Source organism: Vanessa atalanta, chromosome 29, assembly GCF_905147765.1.
Source record: "Vanessa atalanta chromosome 29, ilVanAtal1.2, whole genome shotgun sequence".
Classification (NCBI taxonomy): Eukaryota; Metazoa; Arthropoda; class Insecta; order Lepidoptera; family Nymphalidae; genus Vanessa; species Vanessa atalanta.
Window position 1 is genome coordinate 2,785,887 of NC_061899.1, and position 26,065 is coordinate 2,811,951.

At 35.5% G+C, this 26,065-nt stretch overlaps 2 protein-coding genes across 3 annotated transcripts in view; both read right to left on the minus strand.

Annotated features, from left to right (window-relative positions):
- Positions 1-3,953: 3,953 nt before the first annotated feature.
- Positions 3,954-5,200, minus strand: LOC125074949 (putative fatty acyl-CoA reductase CG5065). The gene is made up of 4 exons (XM_047686434.1): positions 5,031-5,200; positions 4,728-4,818; positions 4,259-4,381; positions 3,954-4,004 (listed from the first exon to the last, which is right to left on the minus strand). The coding sequence occupies exons 1-4, from the start codon at positions 5,198-5,200 to the stop codon at positions 3,954-3,956; spliced, it is 435 nt and encodes a 144-aa protein (XP_047542390.1).
- A 3,384-nt stretch (positions 5,201-8,584) lies between these two features.
- The window catches only part of LOC125075002 (fatty acyl-CoA reductase wat-like), a 44,229-nt gene continuing 26,748 nt past the window's right edge, over positions 8,585-26,065 (minus strand). For both annotated transcript variants that reach the window (XM_047686536.1, XM_047686534.1), the window contains exons 3-11: positions 15,452-15,545; positions 14,244-14,366; positions 13,120-13,274; positions 12,412-12,528; positions 11,866-11,975; positions 10,781-10,842; positions 10,389-10,605; positions 9,502-9,682; positions 8,585-9,324 (exon numbers count right to left, since the gene is read on the minus strand). In XM_047686536.1, coding sequence (XP_047542492.1) covers positions 8,976-9,324; positions 9,502-9,682; positions 10,389-10,605; positions 10,781-10,842; positions 11,866-11,975; positions 12,412-12,528; positions 13,120-13,274; positions 14,244-14,366; positions 15,452-15,545 — 1,408 coding nt within the window. In that variant the 3' untranslated portion in view covers positions 8,585-8,975. The remainder of the gene's footprint in view (positions 9,325-9,501; positions 9,683-10,388; positions 10,606-10,780; positions 10,843-11,865; positions 11,976-12,411; positions 12,529-13,119; positions 13,275-14,243; positions 14,367-15,451; positions 15,546-26,065) is intronic.

A 26,065-nucleotide genomic window follows, 5' to 3' on the forward strand; every position in this document is an offset into this window, starting at 1 on the left:
AAGGTTAGTTAAATTTAGTTAAACCCTTAGTTTAATTAAATTAAAAAATGTAAGCGACCTAATTAAGACGCCAAAGCCTTGAGCTCGCTAACCGCTCATTAGATTACTCTATATTCCCGAAGGTCCCAGTATCTGTCCAGTGTCAGCCGTTCAAACATACATACATTAAACATCAGCATTGTGGCGAGACTGCACTAAAGGCCATCTTTTCATCGAAATAAGAAGACCTCATAAAAAAGTTGGGTGTCTGATATTAGCGCATTGGTTAAAAAAAGGCACAGCACTCGCGCTGCGTCGACGTCGGACGTCGTCGAATTCTGGGAGTTTTTTTAGATTTAGTGATTGGCCGGCAGTTCAAATATGAATTTTATAATGAAAGATCATACACCCGGACTTTTTCATTCATTAGATATGTTAGTGCCTACTCAAAACTATTCAAAAAAGTATGTTATATCAGCCAAGACACGAGAAAAAAAAAAGTTTTGACGTACCAGACAAAATTGAAATGACCGGGAAAATTATTATTTACGAAACTGAATCTTAATTAACATCTTCGACTCCAGCTTATCTATTGATAAATATCTAATCGGGATATTGCACTGTTTTTGAAGTTTTTTTGCTGACATTCCAATTTCGACTAAATCATACATTTCCTCTCCTACAGTTGCTAAATAATTATTAAAGTTTAATGTTGAAAAAAGCTTAAAATCTGAGAGGGATCTTAAGGTAGTCAATTCACTAATTGATGTGATTGTACCTTACCTTGTCACTATATTCAACTATTGTGTTCCTAGTGTCCTGTATCCTGATCCCAGTATTTAAATCAGGTAGTACTTAAGACCTCAATAATAGAATAGTCCTAACTAACTGTACTACCAACTCGTAGCAAGATCTTTGAAAAATGATTACTAAATCAAATCAATTTAACACTAACAAGTTGCTACACAATAGACAATTTGAATTTACAGATCGCTTGACAACCGACGCTGATGTTGAACTCGTCGAAAATATTTATGAGCACTAGGAAGAGTCACAGAAATCCTGAGATATTTTGTGATTTATCTAAGGCCTTTATTGTGATTGATTGATCAATACTTGGTCCATTTCTCTTCCTTGTTTATGCGAATGACATGTCACATCCTGTAGGTAATAAACACGAGATAGTATTGTTTGCTGATAATACTTCTTCAATTTTTAAAAGCATTAGCATTTAGCATTTTTTTAGCATTAGCAGCCTGTAAATTTTCCCACTGCTAAGCTAAAGGCCTCCTTTCCCTTTGAGGAGAAGGTTTGGAGTTATTCCACCACGCTGCTCAAATGCGGGTTGGCGGAATACACATGTAGCAGAATTTCGTTGAAATTAGACACATGCAGGTTTCCTAACGATGTTTACCTTCACCGCCGAGCACGAGATGAATTATAAACACAAATTAAGCACATGAAAATTCAGTGGTGCCTGCCTGGGTTTGAACCCGAAAGCATCGGTTAAGATGCACACGTTCTAACCACTGGGCCATCTCGGCTCGGCTTAACGGCTTGAATTTACAGATCGCTTGACAACCGACGCTGATGTTGACGTCGTTAAAAATGTTTATGAGGCCTGGGAAGAGTCACAGAAATCCTATGAGATATTTTGTGATTTATGTAAGGAATAACTGATTGTTGAATTTTTGGTCCATTTCTCTTCCTTGTTTATGTGACAGACCTGGCACATCTTTTAGGTAATAAAATTAAGTCACATCTAAAGTTACTCTTTAAAGACGCTTTTAAACTCCCAACCAGGTCAAAATAAAGAGCTGTTAATTGAAACGTATAAAGTTTTATTTATATTTATTTCACAGAAAACACAATGTTCATTTTGAAATACAAATAATAAATAAAACGACAAAATGTTTTACATACAAATCACTACTCCTAACGCAATAGGGGTCGAAACGAATGTACTTTTAAATGGTGAAGCATTAGATGTTTTAGAAACAACAGAGTTCCTTGGTGTCACAATAGAATTTAAGCTCAAATGGGGCCTCGATAAAAAATTAGTTTGCCATATGGATGCCATTGGTTCCACTCAATTTATGAATGTGCAAGGAAAAAGTGCTTTTTGAACTGCACTTTGTCGGAATTTAACCTCCGGCATCGTGTTATCACATCGCGGGATTTTTGGTGGCGACTTTCTTCCGTCATCCAGAATTAAGTTCAACGCGAAGAGAGAGCTTAAAAGATCAGCTTCACTATCGCTATCACCTTTGCGGTATGGGCAAATGACTAACCGTCCCTGTGCAGAAATGGAAAGAAAGGCTGACAGAAATTCCCTAAGACAGCCCTAGCTAGAGACCAGAACGCTCGTGTTCCTGAAGGGAGGCGTATGTACTCCGTCTTCGCCTTTACAATCACGTTTTTGAAGGACCTAGAGGCAGGGTTATATTCCTTTCCGAATGCACTAGTGTTTACATCACGAGACGCCGATGCGTTAGCCCAGGGTTGATCTTCAAACTTCATGTTATTTCTACAAAACTACATCGTCAACCGAATAAACACTTATGCGATTAAGTTAAGTTTAAGTAATTGATTACAGATTTCCTTCTTTTAATTTCTATTACGATTATTTATATATATTTTTTTCAAAGTTACGCATCTACATTGAAACACTACGTGGAAATTGGCAGACCACGCTGAGAGCTCATAAAAGAGGGACGTATCGCTCGTCGTCGCGTGCTATACTCATCCTTACACATAGTTATTTTCTACGTACACTGCCTCTCAGTGCAGGTATAGTGCGGCTAAGACGTTTCGATCTGAAGTATTTATGTTAGATACATAATCGGCATTTGGAATAAGCACTCTTAACATACACATATATGATTTCACAGGCTATCGGAATAAAATATAGTATGTAAATTGGTTTATGGAAATAAAATTGTGTTTACTCGAAAATAATACGACCAAATATAAATCAAATCACGCATATGAAATTAGTTATTTGAATAATACATGCGTCGGATTAGTAGACGTTTGTAGAGGTCATAACAAGTCGTCTAGTATAATAGACGCAAATGTCCCTCGATGTATTAATTATAACTGCTGTGGTTTAATAATGATGGTAATGTTGGATATTTGAAACCCAACTAAAGTTCATAAAAGAAATACTTACGGTGTCATCATGTCGTTTAAAGTATCTACAGGAACACTTTCTGCAAGTTGTATCAACGCATCTGGTGAAATTGGACTGTCGTAGAAGTCTTCTTTCACCTCATCTTTGACACGACTCTTCGTAGCGTTAGCGTAGGCTGTAGACACGTGAACTATCGATCTATGAATCATTCATATTTAAAATAAACGCTTATGAAGAATTTCAGTATCGATTTCAACACCCAGATAATATTATTGAAAATATTCCGCAATGGCTAACAGTAATCCCACCGAGTATGGGAGCATCCAAAAAATGATTATAGTTCCTGGTCTAGAGAGCCTAGACCAGGAACTATAAAATTAGAACTTCATACAAATTCACGTGTGGTAACGTGTTCCTGGTCAATAGTAGTCACGGTGGCCGTTCCCAAAAATAATGGAAAACTACATACGTATACGTATATAACAATTGAACAGAATAATTTAAAGAGCACAAATACCACCCAATTTGTCAACTTCTCTAAGAGACACTTCCACGTAATTAGGTGGTGGAAGGAGTCGTTGTTTACATATATATTTTTAGCTCCATATTTTTTTATTTACGTACTTAATGTTTGTGCAAGATTTAGCCAACTTCAGCATCTCTTTTGTTCCACGGATGTTTATCAAGGTCGTCATTTTGATAGTTTCAACAAAATTGACGGTAGCAGCCGCATGAATTATCACGTTTACCTGTTAAAACAAATCTTAAATTAATATTATATATTGAAAATAAAAGTGACTGATCTCTTTATAACATTCATTCTCTTCATTCATTCAAGTGGTCACAGAGAAGATTTAACAGCTTTAGCAAATTGGCTCAAATCAATTTTCAGCTGTGGTGAATAACGAGACATGGCACAAAAAAAAAATTAAAAAAATTAAATGTTATTTTTAAGCTTCAATTTTATGGGCCACGTAATGTTTTAGAAAGTTTTATAACACCTCAGCGTTGGTGACAACTTACTATTTTCCAGATGGCCCATCTTAATCTTAATCAACTTACCTAAGGCAAAAAATTATAAGGTACGTATGATCTGTTCAGTTAATTGTTTTGTCTCAAACTAATCATCATTATATTTAATCGTACCTCATCGGTGAGCATGGCCCATGTCTTTTCATCAATTCCAAGATTAATCTCAGAGACGTCGCCTTCAATTCCCACTATTTTGTCCACGAAACTAGGATTATCATTGCGCAGAATTGTAAATACCTGAAAAAGTTTTTTTGAAATATGATTAAATTCTTAAGTTTGATAAACATGATATACAGTACCTCGATAGGGTAAGTGGCTCAATGAGGAGTAATATACGTAATTATGGTATCGCTGGCTTCCGAATTGAAGATCAGTATATCAGGATTAACCGACAAAGAAACATAATATATCCCAATAGTATGATAGTTCACAAGCAACGGAATGAATAGTGTATGCCTAAAGCAATGCGATGCTTGTGTGAAGAGGGGACTTTTTCGAAATATAATATTCTGAAATTAATCAATTTCACGACAGGTAGTTAAAACATGACGAATTAAAGGGAGATAAATAAATTTTATCATACCGGGTTCTTTAAAACATGATTAACTCTTTCTACAACACTTTTTCCTTTCTTCGGACGCACCAACATATACATTTTTCTTATATTTGCTGACCTAAAACGAAAGACACATAAACTGATAATGACATCATTTGGTAGTGATACCAAAGGTTTGAAATTATTTCTGATACATGGAATTATAAAAACTGTGAACTGGTGTTTAATGGCAAAGCTGTAGACTCTGCTGCCAAAATTATGAGATAGCCAGTAGTTTAATTTAAATTTGCAGCACAATTGCAATTGGCAGTACGTTTCTTTGGTACATACCGCATCAATTTCTCGATCAGCTGCTTGCCAATGAAGCCTAATCCACCCGTGACGAACACGACTGCGTCATCATAAAACTTCTGCACTTGAGAATCGCCACTTAAAATGGCTTCATTCAAGATTTTTCTTTTTTCTAATGCCTGTTCTTCAATTGATATTGTTGAATCCATTTTCTCTGAACTTCTCAAATAGAATTCAGTATTTTGTTAACGTAATGGCAATAGTTACAATACCTAACGTAATCTCAAAATACCCACAAACTGTTTAAATTTCTCTGTAAGGAGATTCTAGATAGTATTATATTAGGGCAAGACTTCTACAATTAACTGTAGTTTGGTATATGAATCAGCTTTTATAAGCAGTCTAACATAGTTGTATGTAAAAAAGTATTATTTGTCAACATTAAAAAAGACGAATAATGTACTTATTTATTATAGAGTAAGATCCCAGAACCGCCAGACAGACGTAATTTTAAAAAAAGTTGAAATTTTGAGGATGTTTAGTCTACAATGCAGTTAGACAGTATGCGCACTTACTAACTCGAAAGTAACTACCCTTTCACACGTAGCGCGAACCAAAACCTTACTCACCGCGTTAAAGTAGAAAGGCTCATATCTATATATGTTTTTAAGAATTGACAGCGCCAATAAATAAATATTTAGAAATAAGACCCAAAAAACCCCTTAAATAATGAATTTACTAAATTTTAAAATATTTGATGCAAAAAAATAATTAATGTTATTTTGACGTTGCTAGATCGTTCAAGTCTCCAAGCGCAAAATCAAATTAAAAAAGAAAAATTACGTCTCGCAGTAATTATTCTTTATTAATCAGCCAGGCGTTTTTATTCGACTCGAACATCCTCCATCGAGTGTAAATTCAGGTTCAGGCAGTAGTAGTTGAAGTGACGACGTCCTCGACTCTCGATACTCCATCAGAATCCGGGTATAATTTGTGAACCCGGGTCATGCACCATTTTAAGGGAGGTGCGATGGTCTCTTTGATGACGACCAAATCTCCTTCTTTTAATCCTCGTTTGTTGATTCTCCAATTTATGTTTCTGCTGTAGTTCGCTTAAATATTAATTTCTCTAACAGTCCCAGAAGTATTGCTGCATTCTCTCTAAGCTCTGGTAGCGGTTAAGTCTGCTCAGCTTCACATTTAGTAAATTAGCATAAGCATAAGCATAAGCAGCCTGTAAATTTCCCACAGCTGGGCTCCTCTCCCTTTGAGGAGAAGGTTTGGAGCATATTCCACCACGCTGCTCCAATGCGGTTTGGCGAAATACACATGTGGCAGAATTTCGTTGAAATTAGACACATGCAGGTTTCCTCACGATGTTTTCCTTTACCGCCGAGCACAAGATGAATTATAAACACAAATTAAGCACATGATAATTCAGTGGTGCTTGCCTGGGTTTGAACTCGAAATCATCGGTTAAGTCAAAGTCAAGTCAAAGTCAAAGTCAAAAATCTTTATTCAATATAGAAGTGTTTGCACTTGCTTATTGATTGTCAAAAATCTACCACCGGTTCGGAATTTAGCACCTCGGACCTGAGAAGAACCGGCGAAAGAAACTCAGCGGAATATATTTTTTTTCATTTTTTTTAACCATTTTCCATGTAGGTACAATGATAAGTATATTTTAGTTGTTTGAAACAGCCTGGAGGCGATCATTTCATTCCCAAGGTGTGCAGTCAACTAAAAAGTCATTAGTGTTGTAATATCCTTTAGCACACAAACGCTCTTTAACGACTCTTTTGAATTTTATAATTGAATAATTTTGAACGTTTTCTGGGATCCTGTTGTAAAAACGTTATACATTGCCCCAAAAAAGAGTTACTAACCCTGTGTAATCGGGTACTTGGAGTAACAAGTTTATTCTTGTTCCTAGTGTTAATAGAATGTACGTCACAATTTCTGGGAAAATCATAGATGTTTTTGCGTACATACATAACATTTTCAAAAACAAATTGAGAAGCGACAGTCATTATTTTAATTTCTTTAAATTTACCTCTTAACGAATCTTTTGGGACCAGGTTTTAAATTGCACGAATAGCCCTCTTCTGCAGTACAAAAATAGTATTAATGTCAGCTGCATTACCCCAGAGTAGGATGCCATACGACATTATACTATGGAAATAACTGAAGTACACAAGGCGAGCCGTATCCACATCAGTCAAAAGTCTAATTTTTTTTACTGCATAGGCTGCAGAGCTAAGTCTATTCGTCAATTTATTTATATGGGGGCCCCATTGGAGCTTAGAGTCTATTGTCATACCAAGGAACTCTGTAGATTCTAAAACATCTAAAGCTTCCCCGTTTAAACGTAGACTCGTTTTGACACATCTTACATTGGGAGTAGTGAATTTAATACATTTAGTCTTTTTACTATTTAACATTAAATTATTAACACTAAACCAATTTACTATTTCAGAGAGAGTATTGTTCACATCGTCATATATTGAAAATCGTCATAGAAAGATATATTGAATTACGCGTTCTAGCCACTGAGCCATCTCTAGTTTCGATTACTATTTATAATTGCACTAAGATTACTAAGTAGCGCAACAACAGGTGCGATCATTTTTATATCTCCATTATCTATCTATTGTGACTTGAGCCTATATACTATACATTATACTTGACTTTTGTTTTTTCTTGATTTATTACAAGATCAATCATGAGACTATTTTGCAGGTTGATCCAAATAATACTGTAGTTCTTTTAGTGATTGTTTTATATCGATGTCTGTTTTATACGATGAGCTAACAGAAGACTGGTACCCATCTGCATATTGGTACATATCAAAGGTTTTGACAGTGTTTTTTAGATCATTAACGTAAATGAGATAATGAAGTGGTCCTAATACTGACCCTTGTGCTATTCCTTTTGTAACTTGTATCTCTTTACTCAAAATTTCAGCAATTTTAACTTAGTATGCTCTGTTCGACTAGTAATTACATTACCAATTTAAAAGAAGGATGTTATGTCGTAGAGTATCAAATGCTTTGCTATAATCAATAAAAATAATCAAAATGTGTTTTTTATCAATTGTGTGTTTATTTACTGATTTGGTAAATCTTTATAAAAGTTGTGTAGTACTTTATTGGCCGAAAACCGAATAGATTTCCATATCGCACATCCGTTGCAAGACCGTCGCTTTTGCGAAAAAGCAATTTTACAGGAGAAGCATTTAAAACTTTGACATTCTCCAAGTGTCGCCGTGATTCGCGCCAAAACCATAACGATACTCACGCCATCTTACGGAAACTATGTATACTACGAAAGTAAGGTTATTGCACCAAGTAAAGGGTTGCGCATTTAACTCATTTTTTCAATTTTCGCAAAAGTGACGGTCTCGCACCGGGGGTGCTATATGAGAAATAAGAATGAGTTTATTTGTTGGCAAATATATTTTTCCACAATTGTTGCAAAAATAGTAATAGGCGTCTAATTTTCATACAAGCACCGTTTCCCTTTTTAGGCATTTGTATATATAATTATAAATGACTAAACGTTCAATTTATTAAAATATTTATTTATAATATATTGTCTACAGATTTGAGCATAATCAATTTAATACCTAAACATCACATTGCATACATTATTTTCATTATAAAAAACTTTATACTATGACAAGAAATCGAGCCCTTTATTATATATACAATATAAATAAAGCTATACGTAGATATATTAAATAAAGTCTTTAGGAGAACATTTACAAGAATACATTCCAATATAAGATATTCCAATTATTCAGTATACAAAGTTCCATGTTTAAAATATGGCGTCCTTAAATCTATAAATATTTACTAGTTTTAAAATCATAACTCTTATCCACCAATAAACCAGTCTAAAACCCATGAAGGTCATTAACACTTGTCTAAATTATACAATAATCACAACACATACTAATATATTTAATGCTTAGCAACATAATTGTCAACCTATAATAAGTCTAGCGAGAAACCAACACAGTCTCAATAGCGCCAAACAAATGAGAGAAAGACAGATATAATGAATGATTTTCAGCTTCAAATGTTTCTTTCTGCTCTGAGCGAGGGTATCCAGAGGATCCTTTAAGAGGTAAAGCCTGATACCTCTGACATATGATTTGAAATATGTCTCCCAGTTCAAAGTGCGCATGTTGAAGTTGAATATGTGTTTGTCAGCGTCGCATAGTTCTTTGAACAAATTTTGTGTGTTATCGTTATTAAATTTCCATTCCCGTAAGGCGAAATACCCGATGACAGCAGAGAACTTTTCGATTTTCTTATAGGCTTTCCTTAACCTGAAACGAAAGCGGATATTTTTATTGATCACGTAAACTATCTGGTAAAGTTTTGGCATACTTTAACGACCAGCCTCACTTCAACCACCTTTAGGTATTCCTTTGTTTTTGGGTTTGTTTCCCGTTACCTAAAGGTCCTTATAAGATCGTACTCAAAACAAATAATCTCATACTTACATAGGTTTCTTCCCAATCATAATAGCGATAGCGTCCACAATATAAGCTGGTATCCAGTGGAGGAAGAAGCAGTATAAATTATAAAGAAACTTCGAAGGTGTCAGCCAGAATAGATAAGTCCACACAGCTTGCATTGACGGCACTTGGAGACCAGAAATTTCTGTGTGCTTCATGAATAATTCTGTAACAAAGATTAAACTTTAGCCCATACTTATATAGTAACATACATAGATCCAGTTTATAGAGTAGGTATTTATAGAATATATGAGCTAGTATCATTTCAGCGCAAAGGTTTAATATATGTCTACATCGTAAAATTATTGCCAATGTGTATGGATAGAAAAAACCACGTAGAATGTAGAATGAGCTGATCCATTATACAATATTCCTTCGTATTTTTGATCTTTAAGTCTTAAGTACCGATTATTTTTCTTTTGTTTCGTTCATTGGAAATCTTCGAAAAGTTTTTGGGTTTCCTCTTTTGTTACTCCTTGGAAACGGATTATTTTATTTTATTTTTATATTAGGGAAACAAACAATGAGGTGACACTTAAAGCTAATGCATACATACATCAGCTAAGTTTCCACTGATAATAATAAGACAATTATTAAAAATTTACAAAGACTCAACATACAAAAAATCAAATAGATAACATTTTACAATCAAATCATATCAAAAAACGCATAGTAAAGGAAAGCTCATACAATTAAGGATATCATTAATTATTTGGGATTATTATTGATTATTGATTATTTTGGATACGAATATCCACGAAAATCACTGCGCTAGCTGTCCTCGCCACGGATCGGAGAGGCTGCTGGATTGTGTCGATATAAAGTCTTAAAACACTTGATCTTACTAAGCATTATGAGTAAAGGTAGCTTACCCCATGTCAAGGGTCGTTCTACTGACGAGACATAATTGTATACAGTAGGTAACTGGTCCATTGGTGCTTCCTCGTGGTTTCCAGGGTAATCCTTGGCAGTCTTCCAAGCAGTGGCAATGCAGCCATTCACGACCAAGTCCCCTGGGACCAGATCGGCCAGTGCCTTAGGGCTGCAGTTCAAAACATGAAGAAGACCCACCGCGGCACCCACGACCACCTAGACAATTGAGATAGCTATTACTTCATATTGACAAGGTTCTAATAAATTTCATGATAGTCAATTGTATTAATGACAACATATAATTGTAGATCTACTTTATTATATTTATTATTGTTTGTAGGAATTCATTCTTTTTCATAATAGGTTTACACATATATATGTATATACTTACACCTGTAGGTCCATATACATTGTCTATCCATCCGGAAACTGGTTCGTCGGCTGTTGCTATAACTGAAATAAAAAAAAAGTTATATTTATGTTTATATATACTAATATTATTTATCTATTACAAAATCTATCACAAAATAAAATAAATATAATGAAAGTAACTATTTCTGTAACCTCTTCACGCCTAAACCGTTAAATCGATTTTGATGAAATTTAGTGCAGAGATAGGTTGTATTCGGGGAAGGATGCTATGTAGCATAGAGTACTTTTTTTTATTTCAACCCTGAAATTGGTTAATTGGGGGTGACGGTGCTACAGGTAAAGTTTTTTATAATTCGCGCGAGTAAGGTCAGTTCATCTAGTTATTACATAAAAGAGTCATGGATGTACATCACATGATTTTCATGGTCATTTTTGTAATAATTTAATTTATTAATTTTAAATAGATACGTATCTTCTAAGCTAAGGAGTCGGGTTGAAACAAGAAGTAACAATAACGTACCCAATCTACTTTTATATGCAATAAGTCAAAATCAAAGTCAAAAATCTTTATTCAATATAGAAGTGTTTACACTTGCTTATTGATAGTCAAAAATCTACCATCGGTTCGGAATTTAGCACCTCGGACCTGAGAAGAACCGGCGTTAACATTAGTCCAAGTAGTGTTCATATTTACCCCAAAGTAATGACGTAATTATAATCTGACTTTTGATAAAATATTTTAAGCTTCGTTAATGTTACAGACAAATAAAAAACTAGAATATTGAAGTCGGAGAAATTATTATTGAGATATAGTGCTAAATTCTCTGATAGTACTTTATTATTCCGAAAATGAAAGAATTATTCAAATCGGTTCAGTAATTTCAGAGTTTACTCCCGTACTTCGGAAAGGACGTGAATGTCTGTCCCCTGTCCTGTCCCAGAAATTCTTTCCGGTAGTGTCGAATTATGACGAGAGTGAACCTGTCTTTGCGCGTAATCTTGTGCTTTATAATATGTCCTGGATAGTAGGCTGGTTTCTTGTAAAACTGACCACCAACACCGAAATCGGTCATGACGACATGATCATAAGAAAAAAATTCTTACCAATAGATGGTCGGAACAATGCAACCGGAAGGCCCTTGGAGTACTTCTGGACGATGTCTTCAGCTGCTGATTTGGTATAAGCGTATGTGTTAGGGAAATCACCCAGCAATCTGAAACCATTAATTTGGTTTAATTACAAATTCCTGATGGTCTTTATAAGTAGAAATACATAGTAGAGATACTTCGAATATAACCAAGTATTAGGTCGGTCCCATAACTTATAACAGAACAGATTCAAGCATCACTTAAGTGAGCGAGAAGAACTGAGTATTATAGTGTTCAACTGGTAATAATAAAATTTGTTACATAACGTCAATTTCGACGTAATACTATTTTTTTTATGGCATTGGTTGGTGGACGAGCGTATTGGCCACCTGATGGAAAGGGGTCACCACCGCCCATAGACAAAGCGCTGTAAGAAATATTAACCATTCCTTACATCACCTATGCGCCACCAACCTTGGGAACTAGGATGTTATGTTCCTTGTGCCTGTGATTACTCTGGCTCACTGAAATATTCAAATACTAATATCTTAAATCACTTACCCAGGAGTTATGGTGTTTAAAGTCTTCTCATCGATATTCTCAACGAGATCAATCAACTTCTCGCCGGACAATGAACTTTCGTAGAATTTCTCATCAATTTCTCGTATTGGACAATTACTGAAATTAATTAATTAGAAAAATATATTTAAACTGAACTAACTTAGCCTTACTTACTTAACTTGAACTTTGTAATTGCGATAAAAAACTTAAAAAAAATGTCTGAAGTTTTGTCATTACAGTTAATAAAGACAAATAATTAAAAGAAAGAGACAGCATTATTTAATAAAAACACACCCGAAATGATTCATTTATAGATCAAGTCATTTATGTCCATCTAATTTATGTAATGAGAAGTTGGGGCGGGGTAGGTGTGTAAATTTGGTTTGAGGGGTAGGGAAATGGTTCATTTCTCAGGAAGTAATGATTGAATTCTAAACAAAATTGGTGGAAGATATCTACATCATTCCTTAGTGCTATAGAGCATTAATTATATTTAAGTTACAAATATAAGCCAATTTTTGAAAAGCAAAGAAAATTTCGTTAATAAATATTTCTTAAAACACTTATTCCAAATGGTGTGCGGCAACAAATCGTACGTTGCAAAAAGGCGCATTTGGACAACTGGCTGTATTAAAATTATGATCTTGCTGTATAAGCCCGTGCGAAGCCGGGTCTGGTCGCTAGTAACTTATAATACTAGTCGTGTACCTGTAAGCGGTCGATATATGAACGTGTGCTCGCAGCTTCGTGCAAGACCGTGCAAGTGTCAATATTTCCCGCGTACCACGAACGTTGATCTCCACGGCTGTTTTGAGTGCTTCATCGAATCGCACGGTAGCTGCGCCGTGGAAAATATATTCTACCTGAAATATATTTTATAATTATATTACTTTAAATCATTTCCTCGGATTTGTTACCTGCATATGTAAAAGAGACTATTGATCTATTCCGATGGAACACAACCCGTGATCATAAAATGACAGATAGAAAAATGCGACCGGTGGGAGCTTTACTTAATATAGTTTGTTAATTGACGATACAAAAGTGCTTATATAAGCCTACTCGAATAAAGTATATTTTGATTTGATTGACCATGTCATTTGGGGCGGGCGGATATGGAGAATGGCAGACACTGAGTGCGATGGAATACCCACTAAAAATCGGGTATCCACGCCGGCACTTGGGGCCATCACGTGATTGTTTGTGCATGCTACCTTGACGTACCGGCGGTTAGTACGCTAACATTGTCAAGGGTATTTACAATATATAAAGGATAGATGAAACAGAATAAAAAAAAATCTAAGTCAGTTTTCATTTCATGAGTGAGATATGAATTGAGTTCTTATAGAATAACACTGCGGACGGCATACCGTCACCGCAACCTATAAAGTAATTATCGAAATGCATCATTAATCATATCGACTAAGATGTTATCTCCCTAGCAAATTTTTCCACTGGAATTGACTCATGCCACGTTGGGTCACGTGCAAAGTTCAACAATCCGGCTGAGGCCTTCTTACCTACTGAGCATAAGTTTTGAGGATTATCCTACCACGTTTATCCAATGCGAGTATACTCACGGTGTTTATAGTCACTGGAGGAACTCGAGTATTAATCTTCGCTTAAGATTAACCTGTTCGAGCAACTGTACCAATTTAAAAGTCTCATATCAAGTATCAAAATTTTCAACAAAACGATAAAATAGTAAACGAAACATCACGCGTGCATTTAAAGTCTTCGACTAGACTAGAGTAATACGAAGTATTTCTATTTGACGGCACATTAAGTCCGAAAACTCATTACAGTGGTTTGAACTGAATTTTTTTATTTACCTCATTCATTAATTTCACTCTATCTTCATCGCTAATACCAAGATTGAGCTGTCCCACATCACCTTCGATGATCGAAATCTTTTCTATGAAATCGGGCGCCTGTTTTCTTAGCTTATCGTACAACTGTAAATAAAAAAATATATATTAAATACATAGACTTGACGTGGTTATGTTGCTGTAACAAAGGACGACCTTTGTGATCGAGTTGTGTGTACACCGGTTTTCATGGGTACGCCACTCGGACGTTCGATTCCCGATCGAGTCGATGTAGAAAACGTTCTTTAATTTTCTATGTTGTCTTGGGTCTGCGTGTTTGTGGTACCGTCTGATTTTCCATAACACAAGTGCTTTATCTACTCGTACTTACACTGGGACCAGAGTAATGTATGTGATTTTGTCCTATATTTATTTATTTATTATTAAAGAGTGTGCGACTAGACCCGACATCGCCGTACGTCTCAATCAGTATCCAAACGAATTCGACAACATACATATATATACTTATCATCGTAAAATTGTAAATATTGTCGGATAATAATCTATCCGGAGATATTGTTAAATGTCGAAAGATTGTGAACGGAGATTCAGTCCAAATACAGCGTGTCTAAACTTCAAAAGTACCAACACAAAAAAAAAAATATTGTAAAGAAGTTTCTAATTCTGATTTGATTTTTTACTGTTGAATTATTTATTATGCTTTTTATCGTAACTGTGCTCAAAACATTTCCAACTTAAAAGTGCATGTTGTCTCCTGTAATTGAAGAAACACACAACTTAACTTATGTTGACACACTAAACACACACACACACTTAGCGGATATATTTTGTTTGAGACTCATAAATAAAATAATAGATACACTAGCTGAACCATGCGGTATTACCTACGCGAAATTTATGTTAATGTTATTACTTGTGGCACCCCCGTCATCGTCACCCCCATTTAACAATCAATAAATTAATTACGAGGCGTGAATTAAAAAAAATCCCTAAGTCCCTCCCGACACTCAAACTATCTCCATAACAAACGTAATCTAAATATATACATATATATAATTATTATTTACAATTTTACGATGGTATTTATATATTTATAATTAATATAACATCTCAAGATCGAAGTTGAATTACGATTTATTCGTTGTGAATTTTAATTGAAATTATTTAATTGAATACACGTAACTACACGTGCAGGAAATAAATTACATTACCGCGTCATCGAATTGCTCCTGCAATCGTTTCAAGATATCTTTATTCTTCTTCGGTCTCGTTAGAAGATATAATTTCTTCACATCTGGACATGATCTGAAACAAAACGAAATAATATACGATTAGCCAAACGTCTAAGTGACTAGAACATGTAATCCTTGACCGAAGATTGTCGATTCAAACCCGCTGAAGGAATACATCACGAGGAAATTCTGGGACATGTGTATCCTACTCCTATTGGAGCAGCGTGGTGGAGTATGGTAAAAACCTTCTCCTCAAATAGAGAGGAGGCCTTCGCCCAGCAGTGGGAAATTTATAGGATGTTACTGTGTGACTACTGAGAAGAAAAACAATTTTAAGACTTGCCAGTCCAGCTACTTTGTAGATCCAGTAATCTACATTGGAGCGTGTTGTTGGAAAAAAAACATTTCTAACATAAGTGAGATGATGCATGTGCCCAGCAGTGGGATATTTGCACTCTGTTATTTACTTACTATATAAAAGGATTTGCACATTGGATTGAGTGGGAGGGAACAGAGAGTGCAGCTGTGTTTGGGTACACACATACGCACTATAATATCCTAAGTAATTGTTGAGATTGGCCTCTGTGAACAAAGTCTATCAGGACGATTGTTTTTTATGTTATCGGTATGTGGACGGAGTGTTGTTGTGTTTCGAATTAAAGGATGAGTGAGCCAGTCTAACTACAGGCACAAGGGACATAACATCTTAGTTCCCGAGGTTGGTGGCGCATTGGCGATGTAAGGAATGGTTAATATTTCTTACAGCGCCATTGTCTATGGGCGATACTTACCATCAGGTGACCTATTTGCTCGTCCGTTACTGATACCGCCATTGGATCGTTTTAGTGGAATATAGAACATATGAACATTAACGATTACGTTTCAATTCGATCGCGATAATGTGTTAATCTGTTGGTAGATTTGTCCCCGACTGAGATTCGAATCAGTGGAATATATTGATTCCATAAGCTAACCACTAAACCGACGCGGCAAGTTAACCAATTAAAACACAGCACGAGAATTCAAATGATTATAATAATTCTAACGATTTAACAATTATTTGCGTTACTTAGAATCGAATGGCTATACCTATTTGCAGAATTCTTTACCGCGTCATAGTTAACACGCGTAATGAATATAATATAATTATTAATAATAAATTAAATAATATCTCTTTCCGGTCCGTTCTACATGTTTGACAAGCCGTGGTCGAGTAGTGTGTACACCGGTTTTCATGGGTACGCCACTCCGAGGTCTCGGCTTCGATTACCGGTCGTGTCGATGTAGAAAAAGTTCATTAGTTTTCTATGTTGTCTTGGGTCTGGGTGTTTGTGGTACCGTCGTTACTTCTGATTTTCCATAACACTTGTGCTATAGCTTCTTACATTGGGATCAAAGTAATGCATGTGATGTTGTCCAATACTTATACTTATTACATATAAGTAAGCTCATAATGGCACTTTTAAATCGTCATGTTCCATTGTTGAATAAAATTTCAAGCTACCATCGGTTCGAAAAGTAGATTCTACCGTGAAGAACCGGCAAGAAACTCAGTAGATACTTTTATTCGCCATTTTAATTACAGAGAAAGTCAGTAAACAACAATTATTTTATTATTTATAATGCCTAAAAGTCAATAAATTATTAGTCCACGCTTTTTTATCTTTAATATAAAATCAACGCACACATCAAAACATATATAGGGCATGGTCTTAGTACGACTAGGTTATATTAAGTTTTAAGGTCGATCGCGTTAAATGTCATTGTATTGGAGGCTATAGGTTTTTTTTTCTCGTGATAGGTCGTAATCCATATCTAGCTATAAACTCGGTATTTACCGCAGAAAAATATCATGAAATCAAAGAATATGTGACATTGACTATAATGATGAGAGGCGAGATGGGCCAGTGGTTAGAACGCGTACCTCTTAACCGAGTATTGTGGGTTCAAACCTAGACAAGCACCGCTGAAAATTATGCACATGAATACATGTGCATAATCTTTGTTTATAATTCAACTCTTGCACAAAAGGGAGAGAATTATTCGGCTATCAAGATTTCACAAATAACACACGAAGTGAGTTACAGAATAGTACTGCGTTACTATCGAAGTTGATTTACAAGCTTAAGGGATTGTTTTTTTTATTTAATGTTTGATTGTATTGCATGAATACGATATGATAAAATAAAATAACAACCCTTTGACGTCTCACTGTTGGTCCAAAGCCTCCCTTTTGAAGTGAAGGTTTGGCGCTTACTCGTGGCACTTTCTCACGTGTAGGTTACTTCCCGATGTTGTCCTTAATCGCCAAGTACAAAATAAATTAAAGAAACAAATAGAGTGAATTAATTAAGAGAAACTTGCCCGGGCTTGAACTCAGAATTAACGGTGAAGTTTTACGTCCTATAACCATTTCATAACAAGAGCCGCGATGGTTCTTACAACATAGTGTACCGTTGATCTATTCAATACTTTCTCTCAGCTCTCGTAACAAACATCTGTATTTTTATTTATTTCTTAATTGTTTAATTAAGATTTCAGACAACGTCGAAGGCTAGTACATCTACAATAGATCCTAGAACGCGTGTGTTTGTGTGTGTATCTAATCTCATATCTAATTCAAATCATGAACGTTACGCAGTATGTCGGTAATCACACGTGATCTTATAGATATTCTTAGCACGTTCAGTGCAAGCGACGTGACGTTCTACGGTTTTTATATTCGCGAGTTTAGATTGACTCCGGTACTTGTAAACCCGATGTCTTATATCAAGGAATAACAATTATTCCTCTTTCGACCTCGAATTCAGCGCAAAACGGCATTGGGTTTGTCAGTAGTCACAGAAATCGTGATCGAACAACCGTTAAGTTAACAGAATTAGGTTTGATAAGGATATACACGGTACTACAAGAAACCTTCACGCGAGTGTCCATGACTGTAATTTTTTTTAAACTGATTCTTCTGTCAATAAAATAAATAGTAAAGGTAAACAAAGATTTTATGTATTCCAAGCGATTCGCTTGTAGCTCTATCATTTTATGTCCTACAAACATTTCCTGATTTTATCCTTTCTTATAATCCAACACTATTCCATTTCAGGTGGAAATGGTCGCGTCTGTATCTGTTGCGAAAAAATTTCACAGTAAAATATTTACCGGGGTTTTCACCTTCAGAACAAAGATTATGTTCCTTGTGCCTATATTTACACTGGCTCATTTATCCTTCAAACAGGAACAAATCTATCCTGACTACTGACTACTCTTTGGCGGTAGAATTCCCGATGATGTGTGTGGTATCTGCCCAGACGGGTTTGCACAAGGAGCCAATCACCAAGCAAGACACTAAAACCAAATTCCAAGAACTCTACAGTTATTTGTTTTAATCTATTTGTTTTGAATAGTTTATACGATTAATGTGACTGTTATGTTTTGATAGAGACTTAATTCTTCTCAAGTACACAATTAACATAGACTTTTTACGACCAAGAGCGTAAAAATACTCCATTAACAATTGCCTTCTTCCAGATTTACTTCCGCCAATTAAACTTAAATTTATTTAAGCGAAACAAGTAATTAATCTTTACATATTGAACCCAAAACACTCGGTAGATAAAAACGTAGATCTGGACAAAAAATCTTGGATTAAAATCTTAACGATTTTATAATCCATACTTAATATTATAAATGTGAAAGTAACTCTGTATGTCTGTCTGTCTGTCGCTCTTTCACTGGCAAACCAACGAACTGAATTTAATGAAATTTGGTATGAGGCAAACTTGAACACCAAGAAAGGACATAGGCTACTTTTTTGCCTGACACACGTCAACGAACCCCTAAAACGCGAGCGAAATCGCGGGCGACAACTGGTACAAAATAAAAGACACACATACCAATAAAATAAATTTTCATCAGCACGGGCAATACATCTGCGGACATATTCATGATTAACATGTGTCGTGTGAAAGGTCTTTATAATTCATCACGTGCGTGATGACAAGTTAATGAACATTACGATCGTTAACGATTCACTCTATCCGTTACGTTGTTGCTGTAACTAATACATCACCGCGACGTCTACGTCAGTTTTCTTAATAATATATTTATGAGTATTGCCTCATTATTCCCAGGGGGGGGGGTTTCTGTCGATAACATCTCGGTCACACCACGGAGTCTGGAATTACATTAGCAGCCTGTAATTTTTCCCATTGCTGCGCTAATGCCTCCTCTCCCTTTGAGGAGAAGGTTTGGAGCAAATTCCACCGCGCTGCTCCAATGCGGATTGCTGGAATACACATGTGATAGAATTTCGTTGAAATTGGACACACGCTAGTTTCCTCACGATGTTTTTCTTCACTTTCGAGCACGTGATGAATTATAAACACAAATTAAGCACATGAAAATTCGGTGGTCTCCCTGGGTTTGAACCCGCAATCATCGGTTAAGATGCACGCGTTCTATCCACTGGGCCATATCAGCTCTGCATCATCATCATCGTTTTCCTATACTCGATTTATTATCATTATGATTTAGGTTTGTGATCGGCTGTAAACATTGCGAGGAAACCTGCACAAATCGGATAGAAATCTGACACGTTTATAATCGATAAGAAGCACGAAACCCTCTCCACAAGAGGAGAGGAGGTTTGCACAGCAGCGAAACCTTCAAGAAGTTGTTATTTTTTATGACATTCACGAAAAAACTCAGTAGTTACTATTTTGTACCCCTTTAATTACATAGTATATCAGTAAAGTACAATTAAATCTTTATATATCCTGCCTAAGCATACTAAGTCCACTCTTTTTATCTATAATATAATCATATATTGAGTAATACGCTTTTTTTATCAATTGACCTTTTTATTTTTTAATAGGCCCAGTTAAAATGGCTATGGAATCTTATTCATCATCAGCATCATCCTCCTGCCCTTATCCCAATTTTACTTGGGGTCGGCGCAGCATGTCCTCTTCTTCCATACTTCTCTGTCCGACGTCATCTCACAAGTAACATTCTAACCATATCGTCTTTCACACAATCCATCCATCGTTTCTTTGGTCCTCTCCTACCTCTATTTATGGAATCTTATTATACAAACGACCCCTATAAGGACGTATTAACGTCTACGAAAACTAGATGTTTTTAGTTTACATTTCCTCCTCGTGTATATACAATTAAAATATATATGTATGTTACAAAAGTATATCCACTCAATTAAAAACTTTCCATAAAAGGAGTTATTATTATTTACTGTTACAGGAATATAATTATAATTCTCTGCGGAAACTCGTTACGGTACAATGTCTCAAAGAACCATAATATTTTGACAATTATTTTTTTCAATAGCAAAAACAATTGTCTATCCGACACAAGTCGAGTACAAACTGTTTTATTAAGATAATTCAATCAATTACTTCAAACAAAACACTAATTTGAATTCAATACGCATAAAAACGTAGGATATTTGACGATGTTTAAACTGACTTGATATTAAAAGAATTGCTTAAACTTGGACATTTTCAAGTTTCTTCGTGAATGTCATAAAAAATAACAACCTCTTGAAGGTTTCGCTGCTGTGCAAACCTTCTCCCCTCTTTTGGAGAGGGTTTCGTGCTTCTTATCGGTTATAAACGTTATTTCTATCCGATTTGTGCAGGTTTCCTCGCAATGTTTACAGCCGATCACAAACCTAAATCATAATGATAATAAATCGAGTATAGGAAAATGATGATGATGATGCAGAACCGAGATGGTCCAGTGGCTAGAACGCGTGAATCTTAACCGATGATTGCAGGTTCAAACCCAGGCAAGCACCACCGAATTGTCATGTGCTTAATTTGTGTTTATAATTTATCTCGTGCTCGGCGGTGAAGGAAAACATCATGAGGAATCCTGCATGTCTCTAATTTCAAGGAAATTCTGCTCTGAAAATTGGTGGAATATGCTCCGAACTATCTCGTCAAAGAGAGAGGAGACCTTAGCCCCGTAGTGGGAATTTTATAGGCTATTAATGTTAAATGAAAATTGACTCTTGCGAAATTAAAATTTTAAGCAGGAGAAAATTTCAGAAAGTTCCTCTGGTTCCTCAGAGGAAATTTCTGAAGGTCTCTACTCTGGGTAACGTAGGACTCATAACCACTAAAATTGGGTCGGATCGGCTACGAATGCGATTATAAAACACCAGCCAGATGGAACACACGGAACATTATAAAGAAGTCAACAGCGAATCCAAAATAAAGTAACGTAAAGTAATAAGACGCGTCTTATTGTTAAAACGTCAAAAGTACTGTCACTTTCTGTATTCATAATCGTCATTTTTGTTTTTTTGCTATAAATTTCCACGCGCTCCGTCTGCCTTTTGACGAATAACATCTTTCCTGCAATCTGTATCAGTGATTTCGTAAAAGGGACGGAAATGCGTAACAGCCGCGGGAGCGCGCCTTTCGATTCAACCAATGAGCGCGCGCCGTGCGAGAGTCGGTAGTCTTTTTTTTTATGTCATAGGTGGCAAACGAGCAGGAGGCTCACCTGATGGAAAGTGACTACCACCGCCCATGGACATCTGCAACACCGGAGGGAGGTGCGTAGCCGGCCTTTCAGGAAAGAGTACGCTCTTTTCTCGAAGGTTCCCAAGTCGTATCGGTTCGGAAAAACCGCCGGCGAAAGCTGGTTCCAGATGGTGAAGTACTTTCCGAGAGGTGATGATTACCAAGGAGAGATATCAGCTGTTACGAATCGTATAATACTACTTATGACGTCATTTTTTTTTCTTTATAGTCCAAATTACGGAATCGTTTTAATTGTACGTATCCCTTCGCGCCTCATGCTTAATTCGTTGGTGGTTCGACGGAGTTCTCTAATCTCGGCCATCTTGGTTCTTGTATTTCATATATTTTCTTATATACAATGTCTTTTTTTTATTTCAAATGGCCATTGAGATTTATCTATTAAAAGTAGCATTGTGTTAATGTGTATAGATAAATATATTTTTTGTTTGTTTTTTTTTTGTTATTATATATATATGTCTTTACTTAAAGGAGATAAGCCGCTAATAACATAGCGTATGCATAAGCTATACAAATATGTTGTATGTGAGATGTAATCTTTTAAACTACCTTGTACTGAAACCGGATACATGATGTTTAATTAAGGCTTCAAATCCACTTAAGCAACCAAGCGAACCAAAAGCGATAACATAATTATCCAAAAAATAAAAGAGTATATCCAACATCAATACAGTTGTCCGTCTGTGACTTTTCTTAGTATTTCTATATGCAAGTTTAATTTAACCAAACCAAAACATTTCCACGGGTAATTTAACTTGACTTCAGTTAATTTAAATCTCATGACAATGAAACATTGATAAATAAGGAATATTACTCAATACGAGATTATATAAATGATAAAAAAGCGTGGACTTAGTATTTTTTGATTGTCAAGCAATATCCGAGTAAATAAATTTAATTGTACTTCATCAATATAAACGGTAGTAGTTTTATATTTAATTGCAACACTGCAAATAAGACGATTCAAAAGTGCTTTTATGATCCTACTTGACTAAATAAATTATAATGTTGTCTTAGATTTTCGCGATTATTACACATTGAAATAAAACTAGTTTTTAACGGATTTAATCGCGTATATTAATTATTTTAACATCCCGACGTTTCGAGCACTTTGCAGTGTTCGTGGTCACGGGCAGACAAATAATAAATTATTTTATTTTGTTGTATGTTATTAACGTTATCAATTATATTACTGAACTTGTTAATTATAATATTTATTGCTTTATTTAATCTAGTCAGTAGTTAATATCTAGTATTTTAGTATTATAAAATTATTTTAGTAAAAAATATCCCTGTGTATTGTACCTAAAAATGCATGTTGTGGCCGTCTTAAAGGGTCGCACACTTTATATTTAGTATATGTTTTTATTTATAACATGTATAAGTGTAGTGACTGCTGATGGTCCTTAATAAAAAAATAAATTATATTTTGACTATAATTTTATTGTTGTGTTCCCTGTTTGTCTGTCTCGAATAAACTTGAAAACGGACGATAACTCCAAACACGATTATTAAAGGAAGTATTCCAAGTTATTTTGTATCAAAATCAACCAAAAGTTCAAATACATATCTCATTTACAGTACACATAGTTACTACTGTTACTTAGTATTACAAATTATAGTTTAAATATATATTTAATTCATGTATCATAGAAAAACGCACACGTCTTTGTGCCTAGATCCATACAATGTTGATCTTATCTCGATTGGACACATGTGTGGTGGCAGTTTTAAATTATTCCATCGCATAGGTGTAGTCCGTGCCTTATCATCTTACATCGCACGGGTAAAACAAAGTGTTTACTCTAAGATATATTTTAAATAATTAATAAACTAATATTACAACATTTGCGCATGTTACAGTCCGTAGCGATAGATGGCGCTGATTGAATATGTCACTTTCCTGAATCGCGCTGTCTAGATATTAGTATAGGGTGATATAGGTTGAAATAGCATAGCTCGAAGGTCAAACAAACTCTAGCGTCCTATGCACGCCCTGAACGACGGAGATGACAGCTTCACTATCCAGCGTTGCAAAACTATCGTTAATATGACTACCGATAGTTGACCTCGAAAACTTTTCAGGATATAAATAGTATCGCTAGCTCTCTGTAAGCAATACTAATTGGTAGCGGTGATACTATCGATAGTATCCATAGTTTTGGACTATCGATAGTTTAGGTTAAAAGTAATACTATCGATAGAATTGCTCATGGAGAGCTATCGATAGACTATCGATACTATATCTAACACCTTAACTATCGATAGTCTATCGATATGCAACACTAAACACTACTACATACACGAAGCAAAAAAAGGGTAACTAGGGTCAAGGGTAACAGTATACTCATTAGTGTTGTAGAACTATCGATAGTTTAGTTATTCAGGATATCTGGATAAAATGAACATTATCGAGAACTATGACTTCGTAATTATACCTATCTCAAAATAATTTACTGACTAATGGCTATCGATAGTGCAAAACCATCGCTAACAATAAAGAGGTAGCTGATCCAGGCGCCGGGGTCGAAGTTCCTCAATCATTTAAACTCGTCGTCGTCATTTCTAACTCTCCGTCGCTCCTATCGTCCTAAGCCGAGAAGAATCGGCCTCACAGCGGTCACACTTAGAACGCTCGTACTCAGAACCCTTAACCCTCTCAATACTCAACTCGAGTATTATCACTTCCCCGCCCGGCGACAGTGAAGACCATTAGGGCTGGCAGTATACATTAGCAGCCTGTAAATTTCCCACTGCTGGGCTGCATATTCCACCGCGCTGTTCCAATACGGGTTGGTGGAATACACATGTGGAAGAATTTCGTTGAAATTAGAGACATGCAGGTTTCCTCACGATGTTTTCCTTCACCGCCGAGTACGAGATGAATTATAAACACAAATTAAGCACTTGAAATTCAGTGGTTCTTGCCTGGGTTTGAACTCGGAATCATCGGTTAAGATGCACGCGTTCTAACCACTAAAACAAGTACAACAAATTCCGCACAGTTTTCGCACGCGTGTTCTTAAATTATTTTATAATAATTGTGTCTACCTTGGTTTTTAAACGCGGAACTAGATTATTACTTGGTGTATTGTTAAATATATTTTGAATCAAAATTTATTTAATTCAAATTGTCTTTAACAAACTTTTTCGTGAATTGACATTTTACAAAACTATTTTAAGACCTGTTCGAAATGTTGATTCTACCGGCAATAAAATCAGTAGTTACATATTTATAAGACCATTATGTTAGTTAAATACATAAAGTACATCATGCCTACGACGACGAGCATATGAGCTACCTGATGGTAAGTGGTCACCGTCGCCCATAGACAATGGCGCTATAAGAAATATTAACCATTCCTTACATCACCAATGCACCACCAACCTCGGGAACTAAGATGTTATGTCCCTTGTGCCTGTTATTATACTGGCTCGCTGACGCTTCAAACCAGAATACAACAATACTGTTGTTTGACGGTAGAATATCTAATGAGTAGGTGGTACCTACCAAAACGGGCTTGCACAAAGGCCTACCACCAAGCTAATAACGTAATCATTCCTTTCCGATTCTATTTCGTTCCTACTTCGACTATTCCACACAAAAATTAACCTCAGCTTATTCGTAACCGATGACCCATACTACTAATCTAAGTTAAACTATTTAATATTTAACTTGAACAGCTTAGGTTATTACTTAAATTTTATTTTTTATTTTATTTATTTATTTAAATCCTTTATTGACCACCATAAAGTTAATGGGACAAAAGGCGGACTTAATGCCTGAAGGCATTCTCTGCCAGTCAACCTTTTGGTCAAACCGAAAAACCATGAAGGCGGTAATTAAAAAATAATTAAAAGTTAATTAACAACATATAAGAATATATGCACATACTTATATAAAACTACATAAAAAAACATATACATACATACATTATGTATATTAATAATAAAATCTTTTATTATATATTTATTCGATTATCAAATAAATTTTATTGCATGCACGTCTGGATAGATACCACCCACTCATCAG

Bases quoted from the DNA above. Each gene is read 5' to 3' on its own strand.
- LOC125074949 (XM_047686434.1), bottom strand. From the start codon at position 5,200: ATGGATTCAACAATATCAATTGAAGAACAGGCATTAGAAAAAAGAAAA. The intron at 4,819-5,030 runs GTATGTACCAAA...CTTTCGTTTTAG, and splicing joins CTGATCGAGAAATTGATGCG to GTCAGCAAATATAAGAAAAA. The intron at 4,382-4,727 runs GTATGATAAAAT...AAACTTTTTCAG, and splicing joins ATCATGTTTTAAAGAACCCG to GTATTTACAATTCTGCGCAA.